This window comes from Biomphalaria glabrata, chromosome 13 (genome assembly GCF_947242115.1).
Source record: "Biomphalaria glabrata chromosome 13, xgBioGlab47.1, whole genome shotgun sequence".
NCBI lineage: Eukaryota > Metazoa > Mollusca > Gastropoda > Planorbidae > Biomphalaria > Biomphalaria glabrata.
The window spans coordinates 2,383,207-2,397,766 of record NC_074723.1 but is presented as its reverse complement, the minus strand read 5'-3'; the positions used below and the strand labels follow the sequence as shown (position 1 = coordinate 2,397,766).

The following is a 14,560-nucleotide window of genomic DNA, read 5'->3' as shown; positions in this document are numbered from 1 at the left end:
ATTATAGGACACCGATCATACAATTAAAATACAGAAGAACTCTTTAGCTCCCTTTGGTATTTAAATCGTTGAACAAGATGTAACGTACTGTTGTAAAATTCACTAATGTTGAATAGAAACTGAGACATGAATGTATATTTTGTGTGCTATCGTACTCATTGTTTGCTCTAATCATGTAATGTTTTTTGTGATGCACAATGCAAAACAAATTTCCTCACAGATAATAAAGATTATTCTTCTTCATTCTTATATTTCCGGTAGCGGACTGGAGAATTATATTTCTAAATATAGTAACGTATTAATTAACTTAAAATAGGTTTTTATCATTGTATTAAAATTACGGGCTAAAATAAAATGCCATTTTTATATAATAAGTATTACACTATATAAAGATACGGCTGTAAATGTGCAGTTCTTTTCCATTATATAATCTTTGTTTAAAAAAAAACATTTTGCCTGCTTTTTTTAAAATTTTACACTGGATAGTCTGAGAGAAAAAACTTCCCCAATAAAATTGGCAATCAACGAACCATGTCCGAAAGTGTACGCCATCAGTTGTTCAAAAAAGGAAATTGGAAGACCAAGGAACAGGTGGATGAAGTGAAATCTTGCCCACATTTCGTTACGCCTAACACCTAGCTACAAATCGTCTGCTATATCGTCTGCTGTATCGTCTGTCATATCGTCTGCTATATCGTCTGCTATATCGTCTGCCATATCGTCTGCTATATCGTCTGCCATATCGTCTGCTATATCGTCTGCCATATCGTCTGCCATATCGTCTGCTATATCGTCTGCCATATCGTCTGGTATATCGTCTGCTATATCGTCTGCTATATCGTCTGCCATATCGTCTGCTATATCGTCTGCTATATCGTCTGCTATATCGTCTGCCATATCGTCTGCCATATCGTCTGCTATATCGTCTGCCATATCGTCTGCTATATCGTCTGCCATATCGTCTGCTATATCGTCTGCTATATCATCTGCCACGTCTCTCTGATTAAAAAAAATACGAACAAAAAGTGGGAAATCAATAATCAATACTTATTGCCAAGAGATCAGTTACAACACGTTTCAACGCTAACAGTGATTGATTTATAATTCAGGGATTAGCCTTGACCAATATTTGTATATGTTTGGACAGACCGGTCAGCGGACGTATTTAAAAATAATTGTTAACTTTTAATTATCAGAGAAACTTTTTAAAAATCGGTTAAAGGAAACAAGATGGTCGGATTATAATTAGTTTACTTTATAGTGGCATTGAATTCTGTGTTTGTTGAGTAGAACTATAGGCTATTATGAGATTAAGAAAGTACTTTTTATGTGACAAATTTTGCAGATCGAAACTAGATTGGCGTGGTTCAGTTAAATTCTAAACTTATACTTAATATTCGGAATCCAAGACAACGCCTTATAATTGTTAATGCCAGTCACATCGTAAAGAAATTAGAAACAGGATTAATACAGCAAATGGACCCCACGATGACCTACTAACAAAAAAGAAAAAAGCAAGTTTAAACTCTAAGGCCAGATCACCAGGTCCTAACATTATCAGGAAAAAGAAGAAGAGGCAGACAGAGAAAGCGATGGGAAGAGAACATTTAAAATAATGTGCAGGATTGTCGTTAATAGAAATTCTATCCGAGGCAAAAGTCAGAGAGGAATGGAGTCAGACGGTCAACAGATCTTGTGTGGTGCCCCAAACAGACTAAAGAATAGGTGAAGGTGATCTTGTGCTTTCTAGACGTACCTACTATGTTAATGAGACCAAACATGAGACCCTCATCAGACAGTATAGTCAGGTAACTTGCGTCTTTATTACCTGCTGGACCGCTGGAGCACGTGACCAGGTGAAAGACTGATGCTATATCCCCTGCGAAGTAAAAGCAAATGTTTGAATCAATCTTGATAAAGAGATACACATGTTAATAGTTCATTTAACAGGGGCGTTGTTAGGGTGGGGAGGAAGGATGAGGAAAAAGTTGGAAATCCCCCGGGCCCCCACTCATCCCCCAAATTAGTGTTTTTTTTTTTATTAAATATTACGCTAAATGCAGGTGCCTCCAAAGAGGTCAAGCCCCCCCCCCCGGGCCCCCAAATGATTAAAATCTAGCTACGCCCCTGTCATTTAAAGTGCAGAGTGATGAAACAATTTTAATTTGAAATTAAATTTAAAGTTGATAATAGTTGACACATTAATTATCTCTCTTCCCTCCCCCCTCTCTCTTTTCATGTCTCTTTTTCTCCTTCATCTTTACTTTAAATTCATCTCTCTTTCTCTCTCTCTCTCTCCGAGACCAGTCTTTATAGAAGGTCTCCAACGCTCAACACTGACCTGTGATGTCGCAACCTGTGGGCGGTTTAAACCAATAGCTCGTTGTCACATCACAGGTCCGACGTCACTGCCCACATGTTGTGACGTCACAGGTCAGTGTTGAGACCTTCTCTAACGATTGGCATCTCTCTCTCTCTTATATTCCCAGACAGTCTCATCCCTACCTCTGTCTTATTCTGCTTTCCACAACTTTTTCTCCATTCTCTCTCTTTGTGTCTTTAATATAATAATAATAATAATAATCTCATAATTTAAAAAAAAACTGAGCTGGAAAAACAACGAAAATATGGGAACCTTGGTTTGGAGATTAAGCGTTTATGGAAACTATCTAAAACAGCAATACACACCACATTGTTGTATTAACCGAGGGGATAATAACAACTTACCTCACAGATACCTTCAAGGCCCTTGGCATTCCTACACCACTCACACAGACAGTCACACTGCTACCTAAAGCGTTCTTGTCTGACTCAAGCACACCACACACACACACACAGTCACACTGCTACCTAAAGGGTTCTTGTCTGACTCAAGCACCCCACACTCCCACACTTATTCAGACTCACTGCTACCTAAAGGGTTCCCCAGATCCGAGTCATCCTCAAACACTTTGAACATGAGCGTCACCAGCAGGATGTAGATGATGGCGGTGTTGAAGTAGCAGACGTAGAACGTGGCCCCCAGTCCACCGATCAAGGTGTATCCGCCTATAATGGCAGCGATTAGGGTGGTAGCGTACTCCACGCTGATGTACTTGACCAGAGATGTTATCACGGCCGAGCCTCCTGGAGAATTGAGAAACATCGTGTGGTTTCAGTTCTATAAATATCACACTTGAATCTCTTCCAAAAGATTTGTCAAGCAATGTAAGGACAAAAAGAGCAGACCGGCTCAAACTAACTTCGAGAATATTTAAACTAATGACATTGTATTTATACAAATTAAATGAATTTTAATGATTAATGATTATTTCGATTCCCTATTTCTACTTTAAAGATTTTGTGTGTGTGTGTGTACCCTATAAAAAATAAAAACAAAGCATTAGGATTTATTAAAAGAAATTTCTATAAATCAAATAAGAACTTAAATCTAAAATGTTATTTAACCTTGGTTAGGCCAATAATAGAATATACATACTCTGTTTGGGACCCCTCAACTCAAGAAAACATTAAAAAACTGGAACAGACACAAAATAGAGCAGTGAGACTCATAAGAAACGAATATTCCCATTTGACTAGAGTAACACCTTTAGTAAAATCACTAAATTTAGAAAGCCTTCAGGACAGAAGACTCAAAAGTAAAGTAGCAATTATACATAAAACACTGAACCATAATCTTCAAATACAAAAACAAAATTTAATAAAATACTCTGAAAGACACAAAGATAAAGGCATATACCTCGTCCCATATGCTAGGACAAATTTGTACAAATACTCCTTCTTCCCTAGTGCTATTCCTGCATGGAATGGGTTGCCTGAGCTAGCCAGGAAAACCAGTGACTTGGCAGAATTTAAGTCATTGGTTAATATGCATGACTAAATGCATGACGCGTAGGACGTTATCATCTTCTTTTTTGAAGTAACGTCTGTATTATATAAGATAAGATTATATAAGATTTTGTGAGTGTGTGTGTAGCCAATAAAATAAAAACGATATAAGGCGTGTCATTTATAATAAATACTTTCTAGCTGAGTTATTGTGGCTGTCGCGCTGCACTTTCGTTCAGACTTGTCGATGGTCCCGGGTTCATACCCTGCCCACTGCCATCCCCCGCAGTCCTTCGGGAGGTTTGGACTAGGAAGTAAATTATCTTCAACTCTGAAGGAACATCCGAAACAGTAAAGACATTTACGAAACAGAAAAGAGAAATAAAAAAAAAGTTATAAGCTGGGACATTTCTAAGAAATACTTTCCAGCTGGGTTATTCTAGGAAAGTTTTATGAAAAACTTAACACTGTCAAGGACGTCCAATTTAGCTCCCATCTTTCCAAATAAATACTTTAAAAAAGAAGCTACATACGAACAAGATTAGAAAATTTGATTCAGCAGTTGTAAAAAAAAATATAAAAAAAAAAATCATTATATGCTTTAAAAAGAAAAGGTAGCTAAATGATTAGTGTAAAAATATTTTTTAAATTTCTGTTCTGCTTTTAAAAGGCTTCGAGCCTTCACTGAGTTTGTTGATAGAGCTAAATACATTCAGTTGTGTTTACTTCTTCTTCTTATTCTAGCCAGCTTTTTGCTGCTAAGCTGTCAGCTCATTTTCTCTTCTAGCTTCTAGGATCTAAACGGGACGGACGGACAGACGGACAGACAGGCCACACAAAACTAAAAAATCACAAAATAATAACGGATAATTAGTCTTTTTTGTTCTTCACGTACTTCCCCCTCTATTCAAGTCATAACTTTATGGAGGATTATGAACGCTGATCTGAAAAACAGTGTACTAGATTTAAACATTCTCTTAACCAGGATTCTTTCTCGGGGAGAAGTGGGGTAGCGTGTGGGATTGACAAACCTTTCATTATTTTTAATACAAGATTCATTATCTTTTAAGCGAAAAACAATCGTTTTATTTATGGCTGGTACAAAAGATTGTCTTTTAAAAAAAAATATTTTTATTTATTTTTTCTTATTTTACAATCGCTCTCCAAACATTGTTTAAAAAAAATGTAAGATCAATTAGTTCAACGAAACAAGAGGTAGTGCTAATGGAAACACTTCTAGTTAGCGCTCTTGCACTGTAGGGTTGACCGTAGTGTTTTCCCTGTTAATGAACCTCGTTTTAGTGCAGCTTCTAGTCCTACTGTAAAGAGATTCTCAAATGTTTTTTTCACGACTTTTTCGAACTAAAGAAAATGAATGAAGTTTCAATAGAATAACTTCAATCTTCAATCTTCTTACAGGCAATGAGACAATCATTCACTTTCAGATTGTATGAAACTCAACAAGTGTCTTTTATTCTTTACCAGAGCAAAAAGAAGGGGGCGCGGTGATTGACTGGTTAAGCACTTGGATTTCGAACCTGGGGTCCTGGGTTCGAATCTCGGTGAATACTGGGATTCTAAATTTCGGAATTTTTAGGGCGCCCCTGAGTCCGGACAACTCTGATGGGCTGCTGAATTTAGTTGGGGAAAAATAAAGGTGGTTGGTCGTTGTGCTGGCTACATGACACGCTGCTTGTTAACCGTGGGCCACAGAAACAGATGACCTTTACATCTTCTGCCCTATGGATCGCAAGGTTTAAAAGGGGAACTTGACTGTTATGTTTTTTTTTTTAGTGAACGAAACAGTTAAACTGTAAAGTGTAAATACTTTGACAGGGTAATAACAAAATATCAACTCCATCTAATTAAAGAACAGTAATTTCATTTGAATGACAGCGGTGGTAAAACATTTGACTTACAAGTCAAACGGTCTAGCGTTTAAATCTCGATTAGGACTTACAATTTTCGATTTCGTAATTTTTTCAGATTTTGTTGGGTCTCCTCGGCATTGTTGGATTCTGATGACAAATAAAGTAAACAGAGAGTTTGGCGTCATCTATATTTTGCCGTACATATGGCAGACGAAAGGTCAGAGGTTGTAGGGTAATTTAAAAAAAAAAAAGTAAAAGTAAAGTTTCCCTTTCAGACCTTGTGCCTTGTGGTCTATAGGGCGGATGATGTAAAGGTCATCTGTTTCTGTGGCCTACGGTTAACAAGGGTGTCATGTGGCCAGCACAACGACCAACCGCCTTTACTTTTCCCTAGCTAATGTCAGGTACCCATTAGAGCTGGGTGGACTCAGCCCGAAGATCCCGAAATTAAAAATCCCAGTCTTCACCAGGATTCGAACCCCGGTCCCCGGTTCGGAAGCTAAGCGCTCTTCAGCTCAGCCACCCCGCCTCCTAAGGTAATTTTACTGTTTTAAAATTACTTTTAAAAAATAGGTGGAATGGAATTTTTCCGTCTACAATGGACCTCATTCACCAATTGTAAACAAACAACATTTAGCCACGTGATAATATTGATAAAACAATGAAAAAAAAAACGTATAACATGACAGCCTTAATGGATTGCTGAATTTGTGTAGAAGAGATAGAGAACCACGTGACAAAATAGTGTTAGCTTACGATTGGTGAATGAGGTCCATAACGTCATCAAGGATTGAAGAACGCAATATACACTTACATGCGACTTACATAATTTCATACAGACGTTTTTGATCTTCTTATCTTATAAATTACAGACGCTACTTCAGAAAAGAAGATAATAACGTCCTATGCATTTCATGTAGCAATCTAGTATGTTAATCAATGACGTAAACTCTGCTAATTCATTGTTTTGTTCTGGCTGATTCAGGCAACCCAATCCATGCTCTAATGGCACTACATAAGAAGGAGAAATTGTAAGCATTCGTCCTAGCTTATGGAATTAGAAATTAGCCTTTATCTTTGTGTCTTTCTGAGTATGTTATTAAGTTTTGTATTTGTATTTACAAATTTTGGTTCAGTGTTTATGTATTATTGCTACTTTACTTTTTAGAGTTCTGTCCTGAAGAGTGTCTAACTTTAGTGATTTCATGACATATACAGACTTACAGTCAGATATGTATCATTCCAGGTACCATTTTTTTCTCTCTCAGACTCTATTGGTGGCTTGAATCCCTGCTAAGACTAGGATTATGAATATCGGGATTTTAAGGGTGCCTTTAAGTCAGTGGCTTAGCTAGGATAGGGGAGGAGGTGGGAGAATTTGAAAATCCCCCCTGGGCCCCACTTGAGGTGTGCCCCAAATCAGTGCTTTTTATATTAACTCTTCTCTCGTAATTATTTACCACATTGAGGTGGAATCAACGTTGATATCGTCAGTTAGGAGAGAAAGAGTTAAATATGAAGTATTTTGCAAAATGCAGGGGCCCCCCAAAAAGCTAAGCCCCCTCGGGCCCCCAAACTATGAAAAAAATTCCTAGCTACGCCCTTGCTTTAATTCCGCCCACCTCTATTGAGTAACTAACATTAGTGTATCTGTGTGTGTCCGTGTCTGTGTGTGGGTAAACGCGGTTGGTCTTTGTGACATAATATCATCGTTAACCGTGAACACATGAACAGATGACCTATACACCATCTGCCCCTAGGTCTGAAAGGTGTACTTCACTTTAGACCACCTGAACAGATGACCTATACACCATCTGCCCCTAGGTCAGTAAGGTGTACTTCACTTAAGACCACCTGAACAGATGACCTATACACCATCTGCCCCTAGGTCAGTAAGGTGTACTTCACTTTAGACCACCTGAACAGATGACCTATACACCATCTGCCCCTAGGTCAGTAAGGTGTACTTCACTTTAGACCACCTGAACAGATGACCTATACACCATCTGCCCCTAGGTCAGTAAGGTGTACTTCACTTTAGACCACCTGAACAGATGACCTATACACCATCTGCCCCTAGGTCAGTAAGGTGTACTTCACTTTAGACCACCTGAACAGATGACCTATACACCATCTGCCCCTAGGTCAGTAAGGTGTACTTCACTTTAGACCACCTGAACAGATGACCTATACACCATCTGCCCCTAGGTCAGTAAGGTGTACTTCACTTTAGACCACCTGAACAGATGACCTATACACCATCTGCCCCTAGGTCAGTAAGGTGTACTTCACTTTAGACCACCTGAACAGATGACCTATACACCATCTGCCCCTAGGTCAGTAAGGTGTACTTCACTTTAGACCATCTGAACAGATGACCTATACACCATCTGCCCCTAGGTCTGTAGTGTGTACTTCACTTTAGACCACCTGAACAGATGACCTATACACCATCTGCCCCTAGGTCAGTAAGGTTTACTTCACTTTAGACCACCTGAACAGATGACCTATACACCATCTGCCCCTAGGTCTGTATCTAGTATCTAGAAAGGTGTACTACACTTTATATTTACTTCAAAAAGTCGATACTACTGTCTTAACCAATACATTTGCAATGTCACGAGGTCTCTCAGCGAGTGGTTAGTTTGAACTAGCGAACTTAACACACTGACCTGTCAGGCAGCCATTCGGCAGACATGTTTCGGGCCACAGGCCCCAAGTTTTAAACTGACAATTATTCTTACCTAACATCAGCATAGCGGTCACTATTACATTGGTGGCCAGTGCGAAGATGCAGAAGACTATGTGGGTTGACTTCCCGAAGCGGGCCCTGATGACCTGGAGAAAAGTTTTAGCCCCAGGGGCCCTGGTCTTCAGTTGAACTGCCAGCATGGAGAATAATAGAATCTGAAATAACAGTAGGTTCAAAGGTTACACGTTTAAACGCATTGGAACGGGAAGTCTTTTTCTCCTTTTGGGGTGTATTGATTTGGAGATATTTGGAGATATATCTTGTCAAAACATTTCATTGATCATAAGAAAAAAACTAAAGGGAGATAATCTTTCATATATATGATCGGGCAAATAAAATCATAAAAACATGGCTGATGAATGTCACGTGATTATATGAAACTATTACAACTAATGAGAATCATGGGGAGTTAATTAAAAAAATGATAGTTGTTAAGACTAACCTGTATTGTCGCCCCTGAAGCGTACCAAAACGAGCCGCTTATTCCATACTAGAAAAAAAAAAAAAAGGGAAAGAAATTTAAATGCAGAAATATTACAACGTTGTGGGTGGGTACTAACTAGAAGTAAAGAATTAAATTATTACAAGTGGAAGCAGAATGGGGCTAACATGCAAGACGAGATACACTCATGTATACTCCTATGATATAATTAACTTCTATTATAAGGAACGTCTGTAGCTTATAAGATAGGACGAAGAAATACTTTAGTAACGCTATTCAGACTTCTGCTAAGAAGACACCCCACATTACTCACACTAAACACTGTGGACACTTGCAGTGAGATTAAATTCTTGCAATCATCCTCAGACAAAAAAAAAATGCATCTGTGCAGTACCGGACACTCCCTTAACAAATGGTCAATCATTTCCTCGTCCAGGTGTTGTCCACGCCAATCAAGGTTTTTCTTTACATTGGCGAAATGCTCCGACCGGGCTTATGTCCTGTTCTTAATTGAGAAATCATTGCCTATTTTCGGACTAATATATTAAAAGAGGAACTGTGGCAAAGAACAAAGCAGCAGACTATTGAAGTAGATATCCTTCAGAGACGCTGGAGATGGATAGGTCACACCCTTCGCTGCCTGGTCGTGCGGTTTGCGCGCTGGACTGTCGTTCGGATTTATCGACGGTCGAGGGCTCAAACCCTGCCCGCTCCCATCCCCCGTCGTCCTGCGGGAGGTTTGGACTAGGAAGTAAACTATCTTCAACTCTGAAGGAACATCCGAAACATGTAAAACATTTTACAAACAGACATTTTCGCAAGCCTGCATCCAACATAACAAAGCAAGCCCTAACCTGTAACCCCCTAAGGAAATAGGAAGATGGGGACGGCCCAGGAATACATGGCGCCGCGATATGGAAGCAGATGCCAAGCAGATGGGCAAGACATGGTGACAGTTGGACTTACTCACCCAGAACCGAGGATGCCTGGAGGAAGCTGGTTGGTAGTCTATGCCCCGGGCAGAGATGATGAGATGAGATGATATTAAAAGACTTCTTGGTCTACGAGCCTTTTTTTTTCAGATTATACTTTCACTTACACCAACACACAAGACAAACAGGTTAACGCATCCACGTCCAGACCATATAATACTGTTGAGCAGTCAAGTTTATTGAGAAGTTGTATATAGGTCATGATCATTTACACTGCTCATTGTTATATTCCCACTGGAGTTCATCAATTATAAATTTATAGTTTTTAATTAAGGTTAACACCGTTCAGAAATTGTGCAGACTTGACGATCATTGGGTTGACCATTTTTTTTCGTTGTAGACACGATCGAGGTCCTTGATATTGGGATTCTTTCAAAAGGAAACTGTCTTTAGTTTCTATGGAAGATCAAAGGGTTCCAAGAAACATTAATGTTTTTGTTAGGGAGTTCCAGCCGAAAGGCATGAGTTCCTTTAGTAACAGTTTTTATATGTACATCACTCAATCATTATCACTGAACCTACTAGCAGTGTAGGGAGTTTAATATCGAATTCTTGTTACATTGAACTCACGAAACATTTTTTTCAATGTGTGTACTTAAATTAAATTTTGTTGTTTATAATGTGGTTCTCAAACATAAAATACATTATTCAAACCATTTAACGAAGCTAATAAGATAATTCCTTCATATTTAGTAATGAAAATGGATGCATGTTGTTTTTTTTCTGTACGTATGACCAGAGATTGTTGGTCTTTCTTATTTCAATTATTGTAGACGAGATAAGAACTGACAAATAAAAAGCGTGAAACCAATAACTAAGATATGTTTTATATAAGGATTCGAATCCGGGACCCCTGAATTCGGAAGCTAAGCGTTTGGCCACTCAGCCACCGCGCCTCCTTATTAAATCATAACTTTTTCTTCTTTTCCTTGACTTTCTCTTTTCCTTTATATTTTCTCTCCTCTTCTGTAACTTTATTCCTTTACTTTTCGTGAACACCCTCTTTATAAGTCTGTCACATTCTGTCACATTCTGTCACACTCTGTCACACTCTATCACACTCTCACATTCTGACACATTCTGACACATTCTGTCACATTCTGTCACACTCTGCCACACTCTGTCACATTCTGTCGCACTCTGTCACACTCTGTCACACTCTGACACAATCTGACACAATCTGACACATTCTGTCACATTCTGTCACACTCTGTCACATTCTGTCACACTCTGTCACACGCTGTCACATTCTGTCAAAATCTGTCACACTCTGTCACATTCTGTCATATTCTGTCACACTCTGTCACATTCTGTCATATTCTGTCACACTCTGTCACACTCTGTCACACTCTGTCACACTCTGTCACACTCTGCCACATTCTGTCACATTCATACCTACCAACTTTCTCATCCAATGTGCCCATTTCACACTTATGCCATCTCCACCCCCCACCATCTCTCCCTCTCTCCCCATTCATTTCCCTCCCCCTCTCACCTCCCTACTCATTCCCTGTGTGTGTATAGAAAACAAACTTGTCAACAGAGAGGATGCTACCATTCAGTCTAGAACAAAGACTAGAAAGCAATCGCTGCAGCAGCTATGCAAATAACAAGAAGCGAATCCAACAACTTGGAAACAAAAATCAATAGCTTCTAGTTGTAGCATTATTAGAGAGTTCCAGCGTTGTCATGTAGTCTTGAAGTGCTACGAGTTCCATACATTGACAAATACAGTTTTAATGCATATCTGACATGTGACGAAAAATTATGAATGAGTGATTGTCACTTCTAACATCATCATCATTATTAGAGCCATCAATATCGTTATCAAAGTCATCATCCTCACCACATACCCACGCTATCAGCATCAATGTCTTTATCATCATCTTTATCTTTAGTAACATCAACGCTATCAGCATCAATGTCTTAACCATCATCATCAACTTCATCATCATTAACATTAAAGCTATCAGCATCAATGTCTTAGCCATCATCATCATGTTTATCATTAGTAACATCAACGCTATCAGCATCAATGTCTTTATCATCATCTTCATCTTCATCATCATTAACAACAACACTATCAACATCAATGTCTTAACCATCATCATCAACTTCATCATCATTAACATTAAAGCTATCAGCATCAATGTCTTAGCCATCATCATCATGTTTATCATTAGTAACATCAACGCTATCAGCATCAATGTCTTTATCATCATCTTCATCTTCATCATCATTAACAACAACACTATCAACATCAATGTCTTAGCTATCATCTTCATCTTCATCATCATTAACATCAACGCTATCAGCATCAATGTCTTTATCATCATCTTCATCTTCATCATTATTAACATTAACGCTATCAGCATCAATGTCTTAGCCATCATCATCAACTTCATCATCATTAACATTAAAGCTATCAGCATCAATGTCTTAGCCATCATCATCATGTTTATCATTAGTAACATCAACGCTATCAGCATCAATGTCTTTATCATCATCTTCATCTTCATCATCATTAACAACAACACTATCAACATCAATGTCTTAGCTATCATCTTCATCTTCATCATCATTAACATCAACGCTATCAGCATCAATGTCTTTATCATCATCTTCATCTTCATCATCATTAACAACAACACTATCAACATCAATGTCTTAGCCATCATCTTCATCTTCATCATCATTAACATCAACGCTATCAGCATCAATGTCTTTATCATCATCTTCATCTTCATCATCATTAACATTAACGCTATCAGCATCAATGTCTTAGCCATCATCTTCATCTTCATCATCATTAACATTAACGCTATCAGCATCAATGTCTTTATCATCATCTTCATCTTTATCATCATTAACAACAACACTATCAACATCAATGTCGTTATGATCATCACCTTCATTATCATCATCACCATCGTCGACAATAATTAATAATTAACATCTTCGTCACCACTATCATTGTTTTTCTGTAATAATTGTCATCATACCTAGAAGTGTCTCTACCTTCAATAATGTAGCAGTTGGTAATTTTGATATTGTGACAATATTCAAAAGTCTATGGAGCATCTCTATAGTTTCTTGGTTTTCTTGGATTAAAGGGTCCGAAACAGATTATCCCAATTCTAATAGTAATCTGACCAAGCCAAGGCTAAATAGCAGTTTACTTTTATGTACTTTTATATTTGCAAACATTTATTTAAAAACAAAGCGTCATCAAATTTGAGTTTTTAAAATTAATTATTTCATCAATATAGTAGCGAATGCAGTACTTTCAAGATCTGATTATTATTCATCTTGGAAATTTGAGTTTATAATTTGTGTAACTTGTCTATGGTCAATAGGTTTTACTCTGTATGAAAAGGCGTGCTCCTATTTGATTTCCATTATTCTAGCTCAAGCAATTCTGTATGTAAAATATCTTTATATATAATTAACTAATTTTAGTACAGTACAGTTATTAACTATCACTATTATGTAAGTAAATATATTGTGTAAGTCTTCTTATAAAACACATTAAAAACGTCAGGTATAAATGATTTAAGCTTAGAATCAATACCTTTGATGTGATTTTTTTTAAAATCATCACAGCATTATATAGTCATAGTGAAAGAGTTTTATCGATGTTTTGAAACGTGATTTGATGTCTTCTATTTAATACCATTTTTTTAAGTAAATCTATTAGAGTGATACGCCTGGATGGTTTCTAGAATGTAGGTTAAATGTTTTCACTTGACCTACTTAGACTTCGAAACTATTTCACGCGACATTAAACAGTGCAATTAGTGCTATGAAAAAAATACTATGGTGAGGGCAAGACTTAAACGATAGAAAATATTAACAGATATAGTGCTATAGTTTAGGATGTACACATTTATGTAAATATATGTTAACTCTATTAAATGTAACAAGTACCTATATGCACCTGCAGATCTGGGAGAGGAAGTCGGTAAACGGCCATTAGTCGATTGACCTTCCATGGGTTAGTTCAGGCGGTGCAGCTACACATTTGTGTAAACAGTTAGTTCTTATTTTCAAGAACATATGCTACTTATATTGGGAAATGATTGACAGCCCCCCCACCCGACTCTACCACGAACAAAAAAGTAATAGTAACAGTATCACTGGTGGGTCGGGGGGATACTATTTTTACTTATTTGTTACAAATCATAGGTTACTAAATGAAAATTTCAATTCTATTCATTTTATCTTCAGCGTTCCTAAAACGCCTAAACAGTATTTACATTCATTATAGAGTTACAGATTTAAGTGAAAGGCATACACTAACCCTTACTAACAGTAACAATAATTGAACATATGATATAAAGTATCTATTATGTATATAAACCTTCTCACTACTTAAAAAAAAAAAAAAGAGATTAAATTTTTTAAACCGCTTAAAAAATTAAATAGATAATTTGGAATGCAGTAGAAACGAATGTCTTAGATACTAACCAACATATGTTGCTCTAGGGTAAATGAGAACAATGGAACTCATACTAAATTCATCTTTATAATGGCTGCCTGGTCGTGCGGTTTGCGCGCTGGGCTGTCATTCAGATTTATCGATGTACCCGGGTTCAAAACCTGCCCGTCGTCCTTCGGGAGGTTTGGACTAGGAAGTAAATTATCTTCAACTCTGAAGGAACATCCGAAACATGTC

General features: G+C 37.6%; 2 protein-coding genes across 2 annotated transcripts in view; one reads left to right on the top strand and one right to left on the bottom strand.

Annotated features, from left to right (window-relative positions):
- LOC106053653 (uncharacterized) overlaps window positions 1-9,317 on the bottom strand; it is a 35,093-nt gene extending 25,776 nt beyond the window's left edge. The window contains exons 1-5 of the mRNA XM_056008273.1: window positions 9,288-9,317; window positions 8,894-8,941; window positions 8,444-8,606; window positions 2,914-3,126; window positions 1,757-1,879 (exon numbers count right to left, since the gene is read on the bottom strand). Of these exons, the coding sequence (XP_055864248.1) occupies window positions 1,757-1,879; window positions 2,914-3,126; window positions 8,444-8,606; window positions 8,894-8,941; window positions 9,288-9,317 (577 nt within the window). The remainder of the gene's footprint in view (window positions 1-1,756; window positions 1,880-2,913; window positions 3,127-8,443; window positions 8,607-8,893; window positions 8,942-9,287) is intronic.
- Window positions 9,318-9,839: 522 nt separating this feature from the next.
- LOC129922379 (uncharacterized) lies at window positions 9,840-12,831 on the top strand. The gene is made up of 2 exons (XM_056008272.1): window positions 9,840-9,892; window positions 11,784-12,831. Exons 1-2 carry the CDS (start codon window positions 9,840-9,842, stop codon window positions 12,829-12,831), a joined length of 1,101 nt encoding a protein of 366 aa, XP_055864247.1.
- Window positions 12,832-14,560: the final 1,729 nt, after the last annotated feature.